Source organism: Gopherus flavomarginatus, chromosome 16, assembly GCF_025201925.1.
Source record: "Gopherus flavomarginatus isolate rGopFla2 chromosome 16, rGopFla2.mat.asm, whole genome shotgun sequence".
Taxonomy (NCBI): Eukaryota; Metazoa; Chordata; order Testudines; family Testudinidae; genus Gopherus; species Gopherus flavomarginatus.
Window position 1 is genome coordinate 3102731 of NC_066632.1, and position 20474 is coordinate 3123204.

The window sequence follows — 20474 nt, forward strand, 5'->3', positions numbered from 1 at the left end:
ATCCAGCCAGGAGTTCAGGCCAGGCACCCCATCTCTGCCCCAGACTCCGGACTAGGGGTGCCACCTCTGAAGTACAAAACGGGACCCCCAGGCCAGCCCCTCTCCTCCTCTCCATCCCAGGCCCCCAGCTGGACACCCCAGATCCCATCAGGTGGGTCGTCCTAGGGCAGCCTTCCTGTTTCTGCCACTGCCTCCTCCTCAACCATGAGTCACCCCCCCACACACACACCCTTATGGAGCCCACCCACCTGCCAAACCTGGGTGCCCATTGTTGCATGGCACCATCTGTCTGTGGCACAGGTGCCCCACCCACCAAAATTGGGCCTTGGAACATCCCGAGAAGACTTGCCAGCACCTCCACTCCAGCTCACCAGTGAAGAGGTCAGCGCTGGGTGGCTGCAGGCTGGCGCTCGCTCTCCAGATCTGCTCCATCTCCCGCAGCTGCTCCCGGTTGGCTTTGTCCTGGTAATCCAGGCGGCCGAGAAAGAAGCCGTCGAAGCCCATCTGGAAAGGACACCAGGGGAGGGAGGGGTCAATGCCAACAGCCTCGGAGAACCAGAAAACACAGGCAGCAGCATAGCTAGTGCGCTGGACAGGGACTCGAGAGACCTGGATTCTATTTCCAGCTCTACCACGGGCCTGCTGGGTGACCTTGGGCAAGTCCTGCCCCTGCTTCATGCCTCAGTTTCCCCACCTGGAAAGTGGGGATAATGCTCCTGACCTGCACAAAGCACTTTGAGACCTGCTGATGGAGAGTGACACACACTGTCCCCAGCAGGCTACCCTCTTGGCCTCCGTAGTCCCTGCCTGTGGGAGGGCAGTTCTAGGCCCCCCCCGGGAGGACCTCACCTGGGCGAAGAGGGAGGCCTGCTCTCGGGAGTGGCCAAAAGGGTCGATGTGCCAGGCGGCGCGGGGCCGGCCACACTCCCCGAAGGTCTCTTGTAGGAAGCGCAGCCCCAGCGTCATCTGGTCGATCATGGCATTGTAGTGGGTGGCCGCCTCGCCGTTCATGCACCAGCCGCCGTTGATAAATTCCAGCCGTCCTGTTGGGAGGGAAAGGGGGCGGGTTGCCCTCAGAGCCAGGGGAGCGGAGAGGCCAGGCACCGCTGGGGTCTGCAGCTGCCTGGCAGCGCCAGGGAAGGAGACAAGCCAGGGACCTTCTGAGGGGGTGGGGCGGCATGGACAGAAGATGGCACAGGTCAACTGATCCACACAAGCAAACACTCATGTAGGTGTGTGTGCGTGTGGCAGACACACACACCCATGCGTGTGGGCTACCTGCAGCCATAGCGAGGAGCGTCTGTGATCTGCTTTTTTACACCATGCCAACAAAGATCTGAATCAAGTTGTGCGAGAGACACAAGATGACCCAAGCAAATGCCCCACATGCATGTGTGTGTGACAGAGACACACCCCCGACATTTGCTCCCTCTGTGTGTGTTGCGAGGTACCCACCAGTACAGGCAAAGGGTCAGTGTGGGAGAGCGAGACCCACACCCTGCGATGGGCACAGGCGCATACAGTACAGGCCAATGCAGGGATCTAACGTGCTCGCGCACACACAGGGAGTCTGGCTGGGTTGTTGTGTGTCAGGCCACGCACGCCCACTGATTGACCCAGGCATATGATCTAGGTGTGTCTCTTTCACACACACGGGCCGTGGGCCTACAGTGACGCTGCGCTCCATATGCTTTATAAAAATATGTTTGTAAGTGTGACTATGAGGTAACTGGAATATGCTTTATGCTAAGGTCTCTTGTAAGGTATCATTACAAAGCTTATGACCACTGAGTGTGGTCATCCTGTTTGTATGAATGTATCATTCTTGTATCTGAAACTAGCAATATAAAGTAGAACTCTGAGGTCCTATGCAAGTATGCAAAGGGTGGGCCATTAATGGTGGTTTAGAATCTTGAAGGCTCCCATTGACCACGACAATTGGTTGTAAATGGTTTGTTTACCTGCAAGCCTGCCCCTGTGTCAGAAGAATGAGGTCTTACAGTGACAGGCGACCATGTCACATGATACTGGAATCCACCTTAAATCTGGTGCTTTTCCATTTAGACGGAGGGGTGGGGACCCAGAGAGACAAAGGACTTTCACCTTGTGCCAAAGCTATAAAAGGGGGAGCAGGACAAGGAGGGTCCCAGTCATGAGAAAGCCCCTGCTTTTCACCTAAGATGCCTGCTGGAAGTAATAAGGCCTGTACCAGGGGAAAGGATTGGACCTGGACTAGGAAGGAGTCTAGTCTGTGAAAGAATCTTATTTGAACATCTCAGAGTGCGATTTACCTGAAACCAGTTTCTTAATGTATTCGGCTTAGACTTGTGTGTTTTTCCTTTTGTTTTGCTTGGTAATTTACTTTGTTCTGTCTGTTATTACTTGGAACCACTGAAATCCTACTTTTTATATGTAATAAAAATCACTTTTGTTTATTATTAAACCCAGAGTAAGTGATGAGTGCCTCAGGGAGCAAACAGCTGTGCATCTCTCTCTCTATCAGTGGTACAGAGGGCGGACAATTTATGAGTTTACCCTGTATAAGCTTTATACAGAGTAGAACGGATTTATTTGGGGTTTGGATCCCATTGGGAGTTGGTATCTGGGTGCTGGAGATAGGTGACCTGCTGAGCAGTTTTTGGTTAAAGTCTGCAGCTCTGGGGACATGGACCTGTGTCTGTGTTTGCAGCAGGCTAGCGTGTCTGGCTCAACAAGGCAGGGTCCTGAAGTCCCAAGATGGCAGGGAAAACGGGCTCAGAGGTAACTTCAGCACATCAGGTGACAATCCCAAGGGGGTCTCTGTGACCGAACCCATCACACCACGATCGCCCACTGATTGAGCCAGGCATATTATCTGGGTGTGTGTCTTTCACACACGGGCCTGCACTAGTCGGTATTGCACAACATATAGTCAGGGAGCTTATGCCTGGTGTGTGGGCGTCAGTGTGAGAGAAACACACACCCCCAAGTGAGGCAAAGAATCCCTGTGAGCGTGTCTGTCTCTCTCCATCTGTCCCACCTATGCAGACACCCCCTGTACGAGCGGATGGAGGACATCACCAGGCCCAGCAGTGCAGGTCACACCGCCTTCTGCCACAAAAGCAGCGCCCGACTGGCTGGCCAGTGAGGGATCCCTTACCCTCATTGACCAGCTGCGTCACCACCTGCCGCATGGACTCGGCCTGCAGCCGCCACCAGCGGTAGAAGAAGGCCACCTCGACGTAGATAAAGCGCTTGGTGGGGTCAGCCAGAAGCTGGGGGATGACAGAGTCCAGGATGTACTGCACACCAGCATGCTGGATGTCGTTGCGCGCTGCAGATGGAAGGCATGGGGGTGAACAGAGACGTCCAGGAACCCACAGAGCAGGGATGGCAGCGGAGCCAGGTCCCCCCGACCCAGCCACAGCACCCCTCAGCAGAACGGGATCCCCCCCCCCCCCCCCGGCCATGGCAGCACCCCTGGGAATCTCAGATCTTTCTGTCTCTCCAGAGCAGGGATAAGCACCCCTCCTCATAACTGCTCTGCACCCTCTTCCTCTCCTCCAAACACCTTCTGCAGTTCAAAATCTGTCTCCCTCCCTGAGCAGGGACAGCATCAGGGTGAGATCAGCTTGCACGCACAGCACCCCTTGGAGTCTCACCCATCAACCAGCCAGCCCCCATCCCACAGCCTATTCCCCACCCACTGAGTCAGCCAGGCCCCACCCCCCCATTGAAAGGCCCCATGTCCTAGACTTCTGCTTAAGTCACGCCCATGCTGCACGGCTTTCTCTATGGCCTGAGAGATAAGATGCTCCAAAGGCATTAATGTTTCCACTAACTATGTGCTGGCCTTGACTGATGTCATGGAAAAGCCACCCACATGAGACATGGCCTCTAAAAGGTGACATTAATATCCAGGTGAGTAAGACCACAGGCTTATTATGGCCAGAGGAGAACAGCGGAGCAATGACAAAGGTTCAACATGTTCCTTGGCCAGAGGATACAAAATACTCTGAGGAAGCATGATCTAATGATTGGGGGGCAGGAAGGCCCTAGATTCCTTGCTTCTGGGAGAGTAGTGGGGTCTAGTCATTAAAGCACAAGGCTGGTGGAGCCTGGAATTCAGGACTCCTGGGTTCTATTTCCAGATCTGGAGAGGGAGCAGGGTCTAGTGGTTAAAGCACAGTGGGGCTTTCAGCACTCCTGGGTTCTAATCCCCACTCAGATTCACTATGTGACCACAGGCAAGTCCTTTCCCTCCACTGTGCCCCGTGAAGCTAGGATGCTTAGTCTGTGAGTGCCTGTGAACTGCCATGAAATATTCTAGCAGGCGACACAGACTTTATCCAGCATCCGGCACGGAGGCGAGGTGGGAGCTTCCCCCAGGCCTGGAGCAGGTCCCTACCGCAGGGCCAGGTTTGGGAGGTGCTCTCTACCTCCATCAGCAGCAGAGGAAGTCAGTATGCTGACAAGATTAAGATAGTGCATCTCTGAGCAGCGCTTCCTCCCCTGCCCACACCTTGGCGCAGAAAGGAACCCTCCCTCAGTTTAGACTCATGCAGGGTCACAGCCAGCTCTAAACCCAGCAGAAACAGGGATCAGACAGCGACACTGGCCTTCAGATTTGATCCCGCTGCGTGGGCCAGCTGGCTTAGTGTTTGGGGAAAGGAGATCCAGGGTGTGTCCGTTCTCTGGGCCATAAGAGAGCCAGAGTCTATAATTTCTGGCTCTGCGATTGGCCTACTGGGTGACCTTGGGAAAATCTCCTCATTCTGTGCCTCAGTTTCCCTACCTATAAAATGGTCACAATACTGACCTCCTTTGTCAAGTGCTTTGAGATGCACTGATGGCAAGTTCGAGGCAAGAGACAAGGATTAACCCACTGAGTCAGACGGCAGTAGCTCCGGTGCATGGAAACCCTCCCTCCCGCCCCTTGCGCGCCATCTCCGCCACATACCTCCATAAAAATACTGATCCACTGTTTTCAGCCAGCCCACATCGTTGTGCGTGTGAGGGATCAAGTGGACATTCAGCATGTCTGCTTTAGTGGCTGGGCAGGACTATGAGAGAAAGAACCAGACATGCTGCGAACTGAAGGGGAAGGCTGCAGCGTACAAACAAACTCCATTGTAAGGGCTCTCTGGGCCAATATCCTGCAGATAAGAGATACTGATCTGAATGGATATTGCTCGGTGTAGCCAAGAGAAGATGCTAGAGGTGGAAAGCGGCAATTGTCTTCTTCACAGCCCCCTGCTCAGAGCTGGACTGTTCCCGGCACTATATTCTCCAGGGCTTTGGACAAACAGCTACTGAACAATAAATCACACGTCAACAGCAGACTGAAGGAGTTTTTCCATCGATGTAGTTAATTCACTTCTCTGAGAGTCAGCAGCTAGGTTGACAGAAGGATTCTAGCTGTATCTATGCCGGGGTTAGGTTGTCCTAAGTCCAGCGCTCAGGACACTAACTTTTTCACAGCCAAGAGCGGCAGAGCTAGGTCAATCTAAGTGTTCAGTGTAGACCAGGGGTACCTGACTGGGGAGTCAGGACTCTTAGGTTCTAGCCCCAGCTCTGGGAGGGAGGCAAAGTTGGTGGCTACAAGTCAGGAATCTGGGGTCTGATCCCCAGCTTGGTAGGGAGAGTGGTGTCCAGTGGTTAGAGCAGGTTAGAGCTGGGTTCTACTGTCCCCAACCTTGGGCCACAGGCTCCCCAGCTGTAAAATGGAAAGATGGCACCCTGGCCAAAGTGCTCAACTTTGCAGAGCTCACAATGGGACGTGGCTAATTATCGTAATTATCATTTCACTGAGAGGAAGTGACAGTCTAGGGAGATGGGGGAGGAAAGGAAGAGGAACAAAATGCAGAAACAGACAAAGGCACCAAACTGCACAGTATTAACCCCCTAACGCCTCCACTGCTAAGGCTCTACCCAAGCTCATGCGTTCAATGCTCCCTGCTTAACTGAACTCGGGAGCGGTGGAGGGTGACCCTTGAGAAGGCTAGTTATCCGCTACTGAGACTAAGCATTGCTTTGAGCCCCCAGCTCCCCACCATGGCCCAGAACTGTGCAGAGGATGTATCTGTGTGTGTTGGGGGGGAGGGTCAGAGGCAGCCACTGCAACACTATCTAAACTCTGGCCTGTCCTGCCTTCCCCACCATGGCTCACAAGCTCCCCCAAAACACAAGAACACGCCCACCCCCAAACCTCATCTCCCCCTTTCACCCCACAGTTTCAGAACCCCCAACGCATCCGGGCCCTCCTCTCACTCCTTCACCTCCCTCTTCTCCAGCCAAAGCTCCCCCACCGCTCAGAAACACCTCCCGGTACCCCGAGCCCCGCTTCCCGCAACCCTCCTTCACCTGCTCTCCACTCCCAGAGATCTCCCCTATCCCACCACCACCACCACCACCCACTTCCCCAGAGCCCTCTAATGCCCCCCCTTCAGCCAAAGCCCCCTCCAGGACCCCCCGATTCTCCTCCACGCTCCCCCCTCCCTCCCAGGGCCCCGCACCCGCAGCCCCCTGGGGCTGCTCCCCCCCGCCTCACCTCATAGCCGCAGCCGGCTGCGGCCGCCCCCAGCAGCCCCAGGCCCAGGAGCAGCCCCACGGGCAGCCCCATCTTCCGCCTGCAGCCGCGGGTCCCCGTGCCTGGCTGGCAGCTCCTGCTCTCATGTGACCAGCCCTTCACGTGACTCCCTGAGCTCGGAATCCCCCTTCTAGCCTCGCCCCCTCCCCACGCGAGAGCCAATCCGAAGAGAGAGGGCGGGGCCACGGCTTCATTCATACATAAAAGCGTCAGTGCGAACAAGAGACGCGTTGATTGGCTGAGGAGATGAGGGCGGGGCCAGAAAAGAGGGAAAGAAACCAATTGTAATTGACAGGCCACTCCACCTATCATGTGCAAGGAGGCAGTGAAAGGGTGGGGACGATATAATACTGCCAGATTCTAAAAGAACCAATGGGAAGTGGATGAAATTGATTTGACATATCCGACCACCTATCAGTTGCAGGTATGAAAAAAACACAAGCCCCGCCCCTTTATTCCAGAGACCAATAGACTAACCGGGGACGCTTGAGGGACAGTTGAAACCGCCTCTCACAGGCAGAGACAACCGGCACCAGAGTTATTAAGCTGCGGCCGGTTCCTGTCTTCCAGGAGCCCGCGCTGGGCTCTGATTGGTAAAGAAGATTGGCAGGGAACTCAGCCAATGAGGCGTCGAGTAGTGTTGCAGCGGCGGGCCGCACTTTCCCCTCAGACATGGCGTCCCTTGGGCCTAGGGCCCTGTGGCTGAGAGACCCCAACCCCGCCCCCCCCAGGCCCGCCCCAGCCGGCCGCAGTCACACAAGGAAGGAGCAGCAGGGACAGGCGCTGAGGGGGCCACAAGTGACCCTCGGCTCCCCTCCCCCACTCACATGTCCCCCCCCCCCCCGTTCTCACAATCCCCCTCAGCCCCACCCCCTTGGCTCCAGCCCAGCCCCTATAACTGCTACCAGCCCCCCGGATCTCCACCTGCTCCACTGCCTCCTCCCGACACCCCCGTCTTCCCCCAAGCTCCCCCTACATCCCACACCCCCAGCCCCCTCCAACATTCCCATGCTCCCCCCAGTCCCCACACCCCTCAGGCACCGCCACCAGCCCCCAACCTCCCCATGCTCCCCCCAGTCCCCACACCCCTCAGGCACCGCCCCCAGCCCCTATAACTGCTACCAGCCCCCCGGATCTCCACCTGCTCCACTGCCTCCTCCCGACACCCCCGTCTTCCCCCAAGCTCCCCCTACATCCCACACACCCCCAGCCTTCCCATGCTCCCCCCAGTCCCCACACCCCTCAGGCACCACCCCCAGCCCCTATAACTGCTACCAGCCCCCCGGATCTCCACCTGCTCCACTGCCTCCTCCCGACACCCCCATCTTCCCCCAAGCTCCCCCTACATCCCACACACCCCCCAGCCTTCCCATGCTCCCCTCAGTCGCCACACCCCTCAGGCACCGCCACCAGCCCCCTCAACCTCCCTATGCTCCCCCCAGTCCCCACACCCCTCAGGCACCGCCACCAGACCCCCCCAACCCACCCCCAACATTCCCATGCTCCCCCCAATCCCCACACCCCTCAGGCACTGCCACCAGCACCCACAACCCCCCCCAACATTCCCATGCTCTCCCCAGTCCCCACACCCAACCTCAAGCACCACCAGCCCCCCTAACCCCCCGACATTCCCATGCTCCTCCCAGCTCCCACACTTGGCCCCAGCCCTGATAACCACCCCTGACATTCCTATGCCCCTTCCCTGCTCTCACAACCCCCCACCAAACACCCAGATCCCACTGCTCCGCTCCCTCCCGCTTTGCCCCCTGCCCATGGACACTTCCCCTAGCTCCCACAAAATCCCACCTCCATCTATCTCCCTCCCAAAACTGACTCCCCCCTTGACAGCAGGCCTGAGGGCAGGGAGTGGGGAGGGCTGAGGCAACCACCTCCCAGGGGGCCAGTCTCTAGGGGATGCCTCCAGAGAGCCAGTGAAGGGCTCCCCCATTGGCAGGCACCATGGCCTGCAATGAATCTCTCAGGGAGCTGAGGCTGGCCCCTTTGCGTGGGGATGGGAGCCAGCTGTGCTTTGCACTGTCACCAGGAGCACTGAGGGCTGGACCCAGGTTGCACTGCCCCACCCCTCTGTCCACATGCCTGATGAATCTGAAGCTTCAGCCTTTCCTGTGAAATGGTGCGAGTGCTTCCTAAGAACCATGTTCTAGGCTCAAGCCCCCAGCCTTTCACTGTTGGCCTGGGATGTGAACTACAGCCAGCAGCAGCGTCCTGGTTTGCAGCTAAAGCGTGTATCGATCTACTGCTGGTGAAAAGGTGCCAACAGAACGAACCTCTGAGACTAAAGTCCTCTGTCCACAGAGCAGATGCAGCATGGGCTGGGGCCAGCTTAAGCTTCCTCCGATGCTATCTTCCAAAGGGGAAAGGACCCCACCCAGCAGACAGCAATCTCTGTGGCCTAGTCAATACTTGGCCTCTGTACTGTCAACAAGTCAGTTAATGCCAGTCATGGTGAATTAGTTTTACAAAGCAGACCCTTGGAAACTGGACTGAGGCCCACAAAATATCAGAGACGGTAAGTACTTTCAACTGGTGACAAAGAGACGAAAGACATCATTCTATGTGCACACCGATTGTTTTTTTAAACCAAAGCTCCTACAGCAACAACCCATTAAATTTGATAGCCGAGTGTTACAACACGCCGCTTGTACAAACAGATGGTTCTAGTGTGTGAATCCTTCCTCTCCCCCGACAGTGTCTCTCTGGGATTTGCAAGAAGGAGTTGTGCAATGAGCTGTAATCTCTTCACCAAGGCGGGGACATGGGCTGGGGATTCTGTAGATAGGACATCACCACAGCAGAGATAGACAACCTGAATCCAGAGGAAGAAAATCAATCATTTTAAAAACCAACCAACCATGACGTTTTTTATTATTATTTCAATATCCACCATCATGTCTGGGTCTTGTACAGCACTAGCATGTTGGCGAACAATTCCCAGGGATTCCAAAGTACTTGCTTTCTTAACCATGCATACAAGGATTGCTCACCCACATAGAAATGGTGCCATCTCTACAGTGGAAGGGAGCAGCTGCTTAACATCAAACACTGTACCAGTTTTTGACAGAAGATGAATTTTAAATCCAACTGGAACTGTAGTGTAGGTATTTAAGGAAACAGACTGTAGATTCCAGAGTTGGGAATTGGTCAGGACATGGATTCAAAGCTCAGCTTTTAGGAAAAGATGCCATGGAATTTAATATCCAAAAACGAATGAGACCTTGCTTTTACATCTCATCCAAACAATGGCACTTCCAACAGACCAGCCCTCTATCACCAAAGCATCATGCTGGGGCACTGGTTCGTTGCTGACTAGGATGAAGAGTGCTCCATACTAATCACCAACACCATTTTATCCCCATTTTACAGATGGAGAAACCAAGGCAGCAGGAAAGCGTCAAAGTACAAAATCATGCAGTTTAAGTGGCAGAGTTGGGCACAGAACCCAGAAGTTCTGGCTTCTACTCCTCTGCTCTAACCACATCCCAGACAGGCAGGCGCATTTGGACGTACGTCTTCGATTCACATGGTCAGTGAATAAGATGGTTAAAGGGAGACAATGACTCACATGAAGCTGCTCATCATCTGTTTGGTGTCCTCTGAGCTTCTGGAGTTGGCAAAGCTAATGAAGGAGCAATAGACAGCAATCCAAGCACACCATTTCAACTAGAAACACAGAGGAACTAATTTGAGAGCCTCAAAGTGACCACTTATGGGATCTCTCAGGATCTTCAATATCTAATAACACTGGGTAAGTCTCAGAGCTCTTTAAAACATTCATTAAACAAAGATCACAGTCCCTGCTCCCTTGTGAAGTTAGTATCAGTACCATTTCCTTGAATCGTCCAAAGTCACATGGTGAGTCAGTAGCAGAGCTGGGAACAGGACTCTGAAGTCCTGGCTTCCAGTCCCCTGATTTAACCATTAGGACACACTCCCTCCTCCCAGCCAGAAAGAGACCACTAGAGCCTTGACTCCCAGTTCCCTTTTCTACCCACTAAACACTCAGCCGGGAACAGAAGTAATGACTCCTCCTCTTCCAATCTTGTTTCAGTGCAATGGCTTACACCACTCTAGGTCTCCCCCCTTCCATCCCCCAAATCATTTAACATAGGGAGGCTGTGGAATCCCTGTCACTGGAGGTTTTTAAGAACAGGTTAGACTAGTGGTCCCCAATGCGGTGCCCACAAGTGCCATGGCACCCGCTGGGGCATCTATCTGCGCCTGCATACTGGTCCGCAGACACGCATCCGCCAAAATGTTGCCGAAAAGTAGTGTCATCAAGAGGCGTCACCGCTGCTTGACGTTGCTGCTTCTCGGCGGCATTTCAGCGGATGCTTGTCCGTCAGCCACGGTCCTCGGTGGCTCGTCGTCCAGCACCTGCCAGATGAAAAAGGTTGAGGACCACTGGGTTAGACAAACATTTGTCACGGATGGTCTTGGCATACTTAATCCTGCCTCAGTGGGCAGGGAGGAGATGCACTATGGGCATGTCTACACTATAAAGAAAAACCTGTGGCACTGAGTCTCAGAGCCTGGGGCACTTGACTCAGGCCCACGGGGCTTGAGCTGCAGGGCTAAAAATGGCAGCATACACATTCCCGCTGGGCTGAAGCCCGGGATCTGAAACCTGGCAAAGCAGGAGGGTCTTGGAGCCCAGGCTCCCACCTGAGTGGGAACGTCTGCACTGGTATTTTTAGCCCTGCAGCCACACCAATTGATCTGGCGCTGAGACTCGGTGCCGTGGGTTTGTCTTTGCAAATATATACACTGGGTGACCTCTTGAGGTCCCTCCTTGCCCAGCATTTCTAGGATTCTGTGAAAGAGCAGCCAGTTGGTTAGGGGAACAGGCACGGTGAGGCTATGGAGTGCTACAGCGCCCAGCTGCACAGATGTCCTTTATAATAAAGAGCATGCATCTCATGTTTGCTTTGCCCTAGAAGGCACCTTACCTACTCAAGATCTAATGTTCATTCCTTTCCTGCTCACCTTAAGCATTAAACCGCACATGCTGAAAATCATCCCCAACAGGTTCATGTAATCTGGAGTGGGATCTTCCAGCGTGGGGTTGTTCTCTGTAGACGGAGGCTTGTACCTACAAAGCAAGTGTGCAATAGCATGTTACGAGAGAGAGAGGGGAGTGTTAATTCACACTTGGAAACTATTAGCCCTCTTCTCCATAGGTAACGAAGATAAACAAGGATCTGCGGGGCTGTGGAATGGGATTAGGGGCCTTTCATCTCCAGGTTCCTGGTATCAGTCAAGCCCGAGCTCAGGCAGACTGGGTGGGTCAGGGTGGGGACGAGGAATCCGACACGAGGGCTTTCTCATCTAGGGCACCAGTTCATATCCACCCCCAGGCCTGAGCAGCTTAGCACAATCAGGGAATGAGCTATGGAGCCTTTCACCTCCAACAATGAGGTCTAATGCAGGTAGAGAGGGATCTAAAGTCAGTCCCACATGAACTCTGTTCTGGGGCTTTGGGAAACGTGTTGGCAGGTTTCCGGTTGGTTGCCATTGGCAAGACGGGGACTAGGAAACAAAAATAACCTGGGGTGGGAGGTGGCAGTATCTCCAGTTTCCTCCTCTCTGCCAAAAGACTGTCACCCATAACCCTCCAACAACTGGCCAGATTCCTACCACCCACCCCTTAGGGATTCCGCTGGGTAACCCCACCAGATACAGACCCCATAGTGATCACCCATCCCTTAGGGATTCCACTGGTTAACCCCACCAGATACAGACCCCATAGCGATCACCCACCCCTCAGGGTCCTGCTGGGCAACCCCACCAGATACAGACCCCATAGTGATCACCTCTTCCCGTTTAACAGGACAATATGCCCCCACCCTGAGGCTTTGGCTATCAAGGGGCTGCCAAGTGGAGCTCCCTGTCCAGACATCCCTCGAGGGCATGCTTCAGCGTTCCCTATGGGGCAGCACTGTGGCCTCACTATGGGGACCCGAATCACAGAATATCAGTGTTGGACAGGACCTCAGGAGGTCATGTAGTCCAACCCCCTGCTCAAAGCAGGACCAATCCCCAACTAAATCATCCCAGCCAGGACTTTGTCAAGCTAGGTCTTAAAAACCTCTAAGGAAGGAGATTCCACCACCTCTCTAGGTAACCCACCTCACCACCCTCCTAGCGAAAAAGTTTTTCCTAATATCCAATCTAAACCTCCCCCACTGCAACTTGAGACCATTACTCCTTGTTCTGTCACCAGGTACCACTGAGAACAGCCGAGCTCCATCCTCTTTGGAACCCTCTTTCAGGTAGTTGAAAGCAGCTATCAAATCCCCCTTGTTCTTCTCTTCTGCAGACTAAACAATCCCAGTTCCCTCACCTTCTCCTCATAAGTCTTGTGCTCCAGCCCCCTAATCATTTCTGTTGCCCTCCACTGGACTCTTTCCAATTTTTCTACATCCTTCTTGTAGTGTGGGACCCAAAATTGGACACAGTACTCCAGATGAGGCCTCAATAATGCCAAATAGAGGGGAATGATCACGTCCCTTGATCTGCTGGCAATGCCCCTACTTATACAGCCCAAAATGCCATTAGCCTTCTTGGCAACAAGGGCATGCTGTTGACTCATATCCAGCTTCTCATCCACTGTAACCCCCAGGTCCTTTTCTGCAGAACTGCTGCCTGGCCATTCGGTCCCCAGTCTGTAGCAGTGCATGGGATTCTTCCATCCTAAGTGCAAGACTCTGCACTTGTCCTTGTTGAACCTCATCAGATTTCTTTTGGCCCAATCCTCCAGTTTGTCTAGGTCACTCTGGACCCTATCCCTACCCTCCAGCGTATCTACCTCTCCCCTGCAGCTTAGTGTCTTCTGTGAACTTGCTGAGGGTGCAGCCTACGCCACCCTCCAGATCATTAATGAAGATATTGGACAAACCCAGCCCCAGGATGAGCCCTGGGTTACTGCGCTTGAAACCGGCTGCCAACTAGACATGGAGCCACTTAACATAACGCGCCCTCTGCACATGCCCGGCCCCGCCCCGCGCAGCACAGTCCAGCGCAGCGCGGCCTGACCCGGCCCAGCCCGGCCCGGCCCGTGCAGCACAGTCCAGCGCAGCGCGGCCTGACCCGGCCCAGCCCGGCCCGCCCCGTGCAGCACAGTCCTGCGCAGCGCAGCCCGACCCGGCCCAGCCCCGCCCCGCCCCAACCCGCGCAGCGCAGCGCAGCGCAGCGCGGCCCGGCCCGCTCACCTCAGCACCTTGTTGGGACGCCGGGGGTCCGCCATGCTGTTGCTGGACATGCTTCCGGGGGGCGCGGATCGGTGTAACACCCCGAGGCCCGGAGCAATGGTTCCGGAGAACCCCCTTTCCCCGCGCCTGGCCGGGGCGAGCCGGTCGCACGGGGGGCGGGCAGAGGACGAGGCGGGGCCGACAAAGAGCCCTGTCCCTCTTCCTCCGCGGCAGGTCCCGGCTCAGAGCAGGCAGGGCCAAGGGGGGGCGGAACCAAGGGAGCCGGAACCTGCGGGGCCGGGGGACGGGAATGGGAGCCGGACACGGAAGCCCCTCTCCCCAGGTACTGCGTGGAGGAAGGGGGGGGCTATAGGGGGCTCGGGAGCATATGAGGGGATGAGTGAGCCTGTGATAGGCCAGGGGGGCCATAGGGGCTGGCAGGAGACTGGAAGGAACGAGGGGAGGGGTAGGTATAGGGGGCTCTATAGGTGCAAGGCTGGCGAGGCCATAGGGGCTGGTAGGAGACTGGAAGGAACGAGGGGAGGGGTAGGTATAGGGGGCTCTATAGGTGCAAGGCTGGGGAGGCCATAGGGGCTGGCAGGAGACTGGAAGGAACGAGGGGAGGGGTAGGTATAGGGGGCTCTATAGGTGCAAGGCTGGCGAGGCCATAGGGGCTGGAAGGAGACTGGAAGGAACGAGGGGAGGGGTAGGTATAGGGGGCTCTATAGGTGCAAGGCTGGCGAGGCCATAGGGGCTGGCAGGAGACTGGAAGGAACGAGGGGAGGGGTAGGTATAGGGGGCTCTATAGGTGCAAGGCTGGCGAGGCCATAGGGGCTGGAAGGAGACTGGAAGGAACGAGGGGAGGGGTAGGTATAGGGGGCTCTATAGGTGCAAGGCTGGCGAGGCCATAGGGGCTGGCAGGAGACTGGAAGGAACGAGGGGAGGGGTAGGTATAGGGGGCTCTATAGGTGCAAGGCTGGGGAGGCCATAGGGGCTGGCAGGAGACTGGAAGGAACGAGGGGAGGGGTAGGTATAGGGGGCTCTATAGGTGCAAGGCTGGCGAGGCCATAGGGGCTGGCAGGAGACTGGAAGGAACGAGGGGAGGGGTAGGTATAGGGGGCTCTATAGGTGCAAGGCTGGGGAGGCCATAGGGGGTGGGTTGAAGGACACTGCACACAGCTCTGTAGGGGGTGGGTCCTGACGGCTCTAAATGTGTGCAGCTCTCTGGGTCCCCGACCCCCCTGGACTGTGCATCAAACCCAGCCAAGGGGGTTGGGTTTTCCTTTTCCCTGCCTCCTGTGGCAGGAACAGCCACCAAATCACCTTCCTGTCGTTCCCTTAGCCAGGACGGCACCAGCTTGTGAGCGAGTAACTCCAGCCCCCAGGACCCGTCATATCGGAGTCTGGTGAGTGATTTGTAACCCGCTCCAGCCGACCCCTGTTGTGTCACATCACCCCAGCCCCCGGGCGCAGAGTCCAGATCTTTCTGATTTAGCCACCGTAGGTCCCATCATGGCGTTTCCTGAACCGAAGCCCAAGAAGCCAGAACTGCCAAAGAAGCTGGTGCAGAATCTGGAGTGCAAACAGGGAGCGGTCAGGGCAGTGAGGTTTAATGGTGAGTGTTTCCTCGCGGGCCCCATGAAGTGAGGCAGTGGGGTCTAGTGGGTTGAAATGAGGGCCAGGACTCCTGGACTCTGTTCTCAGCTCTGGGAGGGGAGTGGGGTCAAGTGGTCAGAGCAGTGAAGTCACAACCGTGTGGGGCATTTAGAGCCCTGTTGATGCCAGCACGTCAAGAGTCCAGACTATTAAGTGTGTTGCTTATTGTTGTGTCCTGGTGGGAATGAGGGGAGGGTGTGTCTTAGTGGAGATCTGCCCTTAGTTTCTTCCATCATGGGGGGGCGGCTGGGAGAGCATACATGGAGGAGTGGGACTAGCAGGGAGCCATGCAGACAGAGCAAGAGGACAGCAGGGGGGAGAGGACAGCTGTGGGGTGGAAATGCTGGATGTGGGGCAGGCACAAGCTGTGGTGCTGCTACACTGTCCCTTTGTGTCATTCTCTGTCCTGTCTCCTGCAGTGGATGGAAATTACTGTCTCACCTGCGGAAGTGACAAGTCCCTGAAGCTGTGGAACCCCCACAAGGGGACCCTCCTGAAGGCCTACAGTGGCCACGGCTACGAAGTGTTGGATGCGGCTGGGTAAGGGCAGGGGACGGACTCCACTTCTCTCATAACCCCAGGGACTTCAGGATCAAAACCGTTTTAGAGTGTTTGACATGCAAGTGGTTAGAACAGGTGGGGAAGGGTATTGGCGGAGGCAGAGTGAGGATTCCGGGGTTCTGTCCCCAGCTCTGGGCGGGAGTGGTTTCTAGTGGGTTGTGCAGGAGAGACACTGGGAGTCAGGACTCCTGCGTTCTATTATGTCACTGATTTGCTGTGTGGCACGTCACCCCCTTGTGCCTCAGTTTCCCCCAGCCGTAAAACGAGCACAGCTATGCCGACATGCCAAAGGGATGTACAGCCTCATAGATGCACGTCTGTAACCTCCCGCTGCGTAGTCAGATCCCCACAGTAATGCCTAACTTTGTCTTCCTGCTTCCCCCACAGCTCCTTCGATAACAGTCAGCTCTGCTCCTGCGGGGCCGACAAAACGGTCGTCCTGTGGGACGTAGCCAGTGGGCAGGTGATCCGCAAGTTCAGAGGTCACGCAGGGGTGAGACTTATTTGGTTACTGCAGTGCTGCCTGGGTTGGGGGTGCCACAGGCTGATATCAGCCAGCCTGCTACATGTGGGAATGACTTGGCTGGGTGTGGGAAGGGGCTGGGGGAGGCCCAGCTACTCTCTCCCTGTCTCATTGGGACTTAACGCAAGTTACAGGTGTAGCTGGCTGCCCCATCGCTTAGTACATCAGTCTGGAGAGGCTCCCTTGCTCTCAGCCAGTGGGGGTGACCAATGGCGGCCTTAACCCTTCCTGCTACCCGGGTGGGGACTGAATCGAGGTGGTGCTGCCTAGAGGGGCGCCCGGAGAGGTGCAGCAACTGAGTGTGGGCACGGGGAGGGTTATAGGATGGTGAAGCAGCTCAGGGTCGTGTTGAGTTGCTTGTAGGGAGCATTGGGAGGGGAGATGGGGGGCTGTTGGAGTGTTCAGGAGGGGGTGAGGGGATCAGTGTGGCTTAGGGGGAGATTGCTTGGGGGATGGCCCAGCGACTGCAGGGAGAGCACTCGAGAGCCACGCCCTGTGCGCTGAACTTGGCCCCGGCTGGCCTTCCTGACCTGTGTCTCCATCCACAGAAGGTGAACTGTGTGCAGTTCAACGAGGAGGCCACCGTGATCCTGTCGGGTAAGCAAAGTGGCTCCCAAGCCCCAGCTGACTCGTTGCAGGTCCTTAAGGAACTATGAGGTCTGGCAGGGTCCCATCCAGCCAGGGATTTGCCCAGGCTGTTCCTCCAAATCTGCGCTGTGCTCTCTCCTAGGCTCAATTGATTCCAGCGTCCGCTGCTGGGACTGCCGCTCACGCAGACCTGACCCCATCCAGATCCTGGACGAAGCCAAGGACGGGGTGTCCAGCCTGAAAGTGTCGGATTACGAGATCCTCTCTGGGTGAGGGGCGCTCCGCTGGGGCAGGACGGGGCCGGCCCCTGCAGTTCACCTCTAGACCTAAGCGTGAGTTAGAACAGCCAGAGCCCCCAGGGCACAGACTGAAGAACCTTCACCAAGGTAGGGAGAGGCAGGTAACCGCCCCCACCAGGGCTGTGCAGCCTCACGTTTGACCCTTGTGGGTTGCCATATGCGGGAAAGGAGCTGGTTCAGGGGCTCGACTCCCCGCTCCTCTAGCTACATTCCCAGGAATGCCCCAGCTGGGCCGTGTGTGCATCACAGCCTCTGTACTTGCCCTGTAACCCCTCCCTGTTGTCCCCCCAGTTCTGTGGATGGCCGCGTCCGGCGCTACGACCTGCGCGCAGGGGAGCTGTACTCGGATTACATTGGAAGTGAGTGAGAGAAAACAGCTCCCGCCACAGAGCCAAGGCCAGAAGGGGGCATGGCGATCGTCTGGGCTGACTTCCTCTATGGCCCAGGCCAGAGAACGTCCCTGGGTTCATTCCTGCTTGTAGGAAACATCCTGCCAGGGATAGAGAATCCCACAAAAGATCCCCCCCACCACTGCCTGACACCAGGTGCCCTGGGGGAGGGGTTGGCTGGGCTGGGCTGATTCAGGGGTAGGGAATAACCTCTAGGGGGCGCCAGTTCCAATGCTGCTCCTACATGGGAAACAAGCTGTCAGGGAATGACACCCAGGGCCCGTCCCCTCTAGGGGCACTGGCTCCAATCCATCCCTAGGGTGGGGCTGGCTGGTTGCCCAGTGGAGGAATGGTTCACTGGCTTTGATCTGGCCCCTGGGCAGGGGGCTGGCTGGCTTGAGGAGTGGGGGAAATGCTTTTACCCAGCATCCCCCTCTGTGCCAGCTCCTAGTTTCCGTCACCTCCAGCATCTGCTGCTTTGTCCCTGCAGGCCCCGTCACCAGCGTGTGTTTCAGCAAGGACGGGCAGTGCACGCTGGCTGCCAGCCTGGACTCCACCCTGCGCCTGCTGGACAAGGACACTGGGGAGCTGCTGGGAGAGTACGTCACCCCCTCGCCCTCTGGCCCGAGGCCATCGGATGCACGTGTGGGGGACACTCCCCCTCCCCCCCCCACCCCAGGCACAGAGCTGGGGCTCAACACGGGGGCTCAGCCAGCCCCAGGACCCCTGTTGCACAAGAGTCTCACGCTCACTCTCGGGAGCAGCCTCTCCCTGAGTCTGGGGTCTTAGACACAGACACTGCCTGCTGCAGGGGTGAGCAACTGAGTCTGAGCCCCCCCCATCCCCAGCTCCTCCAAGCTATTTAGGCACCTGCCTCTGAAATCCAGGGCCGCTGCTCCCTCCTGAGAGGCTGCTCAGCACACAGGGGCCCTGCACACAAGGAAAGGTGGCTTTGAGCCAGCGTGGGGCATGGGCTGGGGTGTGTTCCAGGAGGGGTTCCCTGTTCTCCCCTGTGCAGCCCCTGTCTGGTCTGCTCTAGGTACACCGGCCACAAGAACACAGCCTACAAGCTGGATTGCTGCCTGAGCGAGAAGGACACGCACGTGGCCAGCTGCTCGGAGGACGGGAAGGTGTATTTCTGGGACCTGGTTGAGGTGAGAGTCTAGCCCGCGGCAGGCACAGGCCCCACCTCTGTTCCTAGCCGCCCGGGTCGTTCTCACTGGGGGTCTTTCCTCCCCCCGCAGGGCTCCCTGACGCTGAGCCTGCCCGTCGGCAGAGGCGTGGTCCAGTCCCTGTCCTTCCACCCCAGCGAGCCTGGCCTGCTCACGGCCACCGAGGGGCACGTGCAGTTCTGGAGGGAGGAGACCCACACAGCAGAGGAGCAGCCGCCGGCCTGCTGAGCTGGAGCGTCAGGCGTCCCCCCAGCCAATCACACACACACTCAGCCTTGGGGCAGCTGCTTTATTAAGACCTGTCTCCCAGTGGGGGCGGCCAGGACTGTATGGGGGGCAGCAGCAGCGAGCCTCAGAGCATAGCATGCGAGGGGGCGGAGGGGTGAGGTGAGCCCGACTTCTTGCCCTACACAGCAGCTCAGTGCCCAGCCATGCAGGAGTCCTGGGCCTGCCCTGCACCAGTGCCCCTACAGCCCCCTCTAACCGCCTCGTTCCCCACCATCACCCCACACTCCAGGGAGCATCTGGATACAGCCACAACTGGCTCAGAGCGCCTGGGGGTGGGGACACTTCAGAAGACATTAATGGGGGCCCCACCCCACCCCCCAAGGCCTCTAACCATCATCTGTCTGGGGCTTTGTTTTTTTAAATCTTCCCCAAAATCTATCCCCCAGGGCCCAGCACCAGGCTGGGCACAGCTACTGCTGCCAGGCGTCCTTTCCATCGGTTAAGTACCCCACAGTCACCCTCCCCTGCCCCCGCTCCGTTCCAGCGCCCCACAAGGAAACTGACAGCTGGGCACCAGCCTCAGACAGGAGTGAAACTCTCTGTTTTCCCTGCGGCAGGCAGGAGCCAGAGCTCAGCGCTGCCAGGCGGTTCCCTCTCCACTGCAAAAGGGGGTATTTGTAGCGCAGGTTAGAACAGAGGCGCCCCTGCTTCCATCCCCCCAGGCTGCCCTTACGACAGGACTCTGATAGCCTGTGCTAGGGGCGGTGCCCTCTCTAAGGCGCCAGGCACAGGACACGCAGCAGCGCAGCCGCTGGCATTAATGGGTAGCGGGGAGCCGCTCGCCCACGGTGCAAGCCAGCTAGCTGGCTCTTCGCTGCTAACACCCCTGGGGCAGTGCAGTGGTTCTTTCCCAAAAGCTGAATAATAAAATCATGTTTAACAGGTGCCATGCATCAGTGGGACCTGGCCTAGCCCTGCTGCCCCCAGCCACTAGGCCTAAGGCGGATGTGAGGGGTGGGGGCCAGGCTCTGTTAACACCCTGGGGGGAGCTGGTCACAACCCTGTCCTCACCTCAGGCCTCAGTGCACTGAGCTTCACAGCCCCTGAGGGCAGGCAAGGTCACCCCCATTCTACAGCAGAGCTGGGACTAGAATCCAGGAGTCCTGACACCCAGGCACGCCCCAGCCCTTGTGAATTCGGAAGCAGGGGGTTAAAGCCAGACCCTCCCCACATTCCCTGGGATCCCAGCACAGCCACAGGGGCAGAGGCTGGGGGGGTGCAT

The 20474-nt window shown here is 56.9% G+C and overlaps 3 protein-coding genes across 5 annotated transcripts in view; 1 reads left to right on the forward strand and 2 right to left on the reverse strand.

The window, feature by feature from the left end:
- The window catches only part of MAN2B1 (mannosidase alpha class 2B member 1), a 29762-nt gene extending 20715 nt beyond the window's left edge, over nucleotides 1-9047 (reverse strand). The window contains exons 1-5 of one of the 3 annotated variants that reach the window (XM_050925133.1): nucleotides 8857-9047; nucleotides 4940-5042; nucleotides 3140-3313; nucleotides 850-1043; nucleotides 372-504 (exon numbers count right to left, since the gene is read on the reverse strand). In XM_050925133.1, the coding sequence (XP_050781090.1) occupies nucleotides 372-504; nucleotides 850-1043; nucleotides 3140-3313; nucleotides 4940-5042; nucleotides 8857-8898 (646 nt within the window). In that variant the 5' untranslated portion in view covers nucleotides 8899-9047. Of the gene's footprint in view, nucleotides 1-371; nucleotides 505-849; nucleotides 1044-3139; nucleotides 3314-4939; nucleotides 5136-6529; nucleotides 6660-8856 lie in introns of those variants that run through there. The other 2 variants (XM_050925132.1, XM_050925134.1) reach the window with 2 other exon arrangements.
- Nucleotides 9048-9139: 92 nt separating this feature from the next.
- WDR83OS (WD repeat domain 83 opposite strand) lies at nucleotides 9140-13889 on the reverse strand. Its single transcript, XM_050925163.1, has 4 exons — nucleotides 13798-13889; nucleotides 11573-11678; nucleotides 10152-10249; nucleotides 9140-9395 (listed from the first exon to the last, which is right to left on the reverse strand). Exons 1-4 carry the CDS (start codon nucleotides 13845-13847, stop codon nucleotides 9329-9331), a joined length of 321 nt encoding a protein of 106 aa, XP_050781120.1. The 5' UTR covers nucleotides 13848-13889; the 3' UTR covers nucleotides 9140-9328.
- On the forward strand, nucleotides 13831-20137 carry WDR83 (WD repeat domain 83). Its single transcript, XM_050925148.1, is given in 12 exon segments — nucleotides 13831-14037; nucleotides 14039-14083; nucleotides 14085-14119; nucleotides 15237-15391; nucleotides 15852-15972; nucleotides 16381-16486; nucleotides 17065-17113; nucleotides 17247-17373; nucleotides 17695-17762; nucleotides 18283-18391; nucleotides 18832-18946; nucleotides 19037-20137. Coding segments are annotated over 12 exon segments (1293 nt in total). The 3' UTR covers nucleotides 19193-20137.
- The last annotated feature ends 337 nt before the right edge of the window (nucleotides 20138-20474 follow it).

Bases quoted from the DNA above. Each gene is read 5' to 3' on its own strand.
- WDR83OS (XM_050925163.1), bottom strand. From the start codon at position 13,847: ATGTCCAGCAACAGCATGGCGGACCCCCGGCGTCCCAACAAGGTGCTG. The intron at 10,250-11,572 runs GTGAGCAGGAAA...CTGTGTTTCTAG, and splicing joins TGTGCGGTTTAATGCTTAAG to TTGAAATGGTGTGCTTGGAT. The intron at 9,396-10,151 runs GTGAGTCATTGT...CTCTGGATTCAG, and splicing joins CAGATGATGAGCAGCTTCAT to GTTGTCTATCTCTGCTGTGG.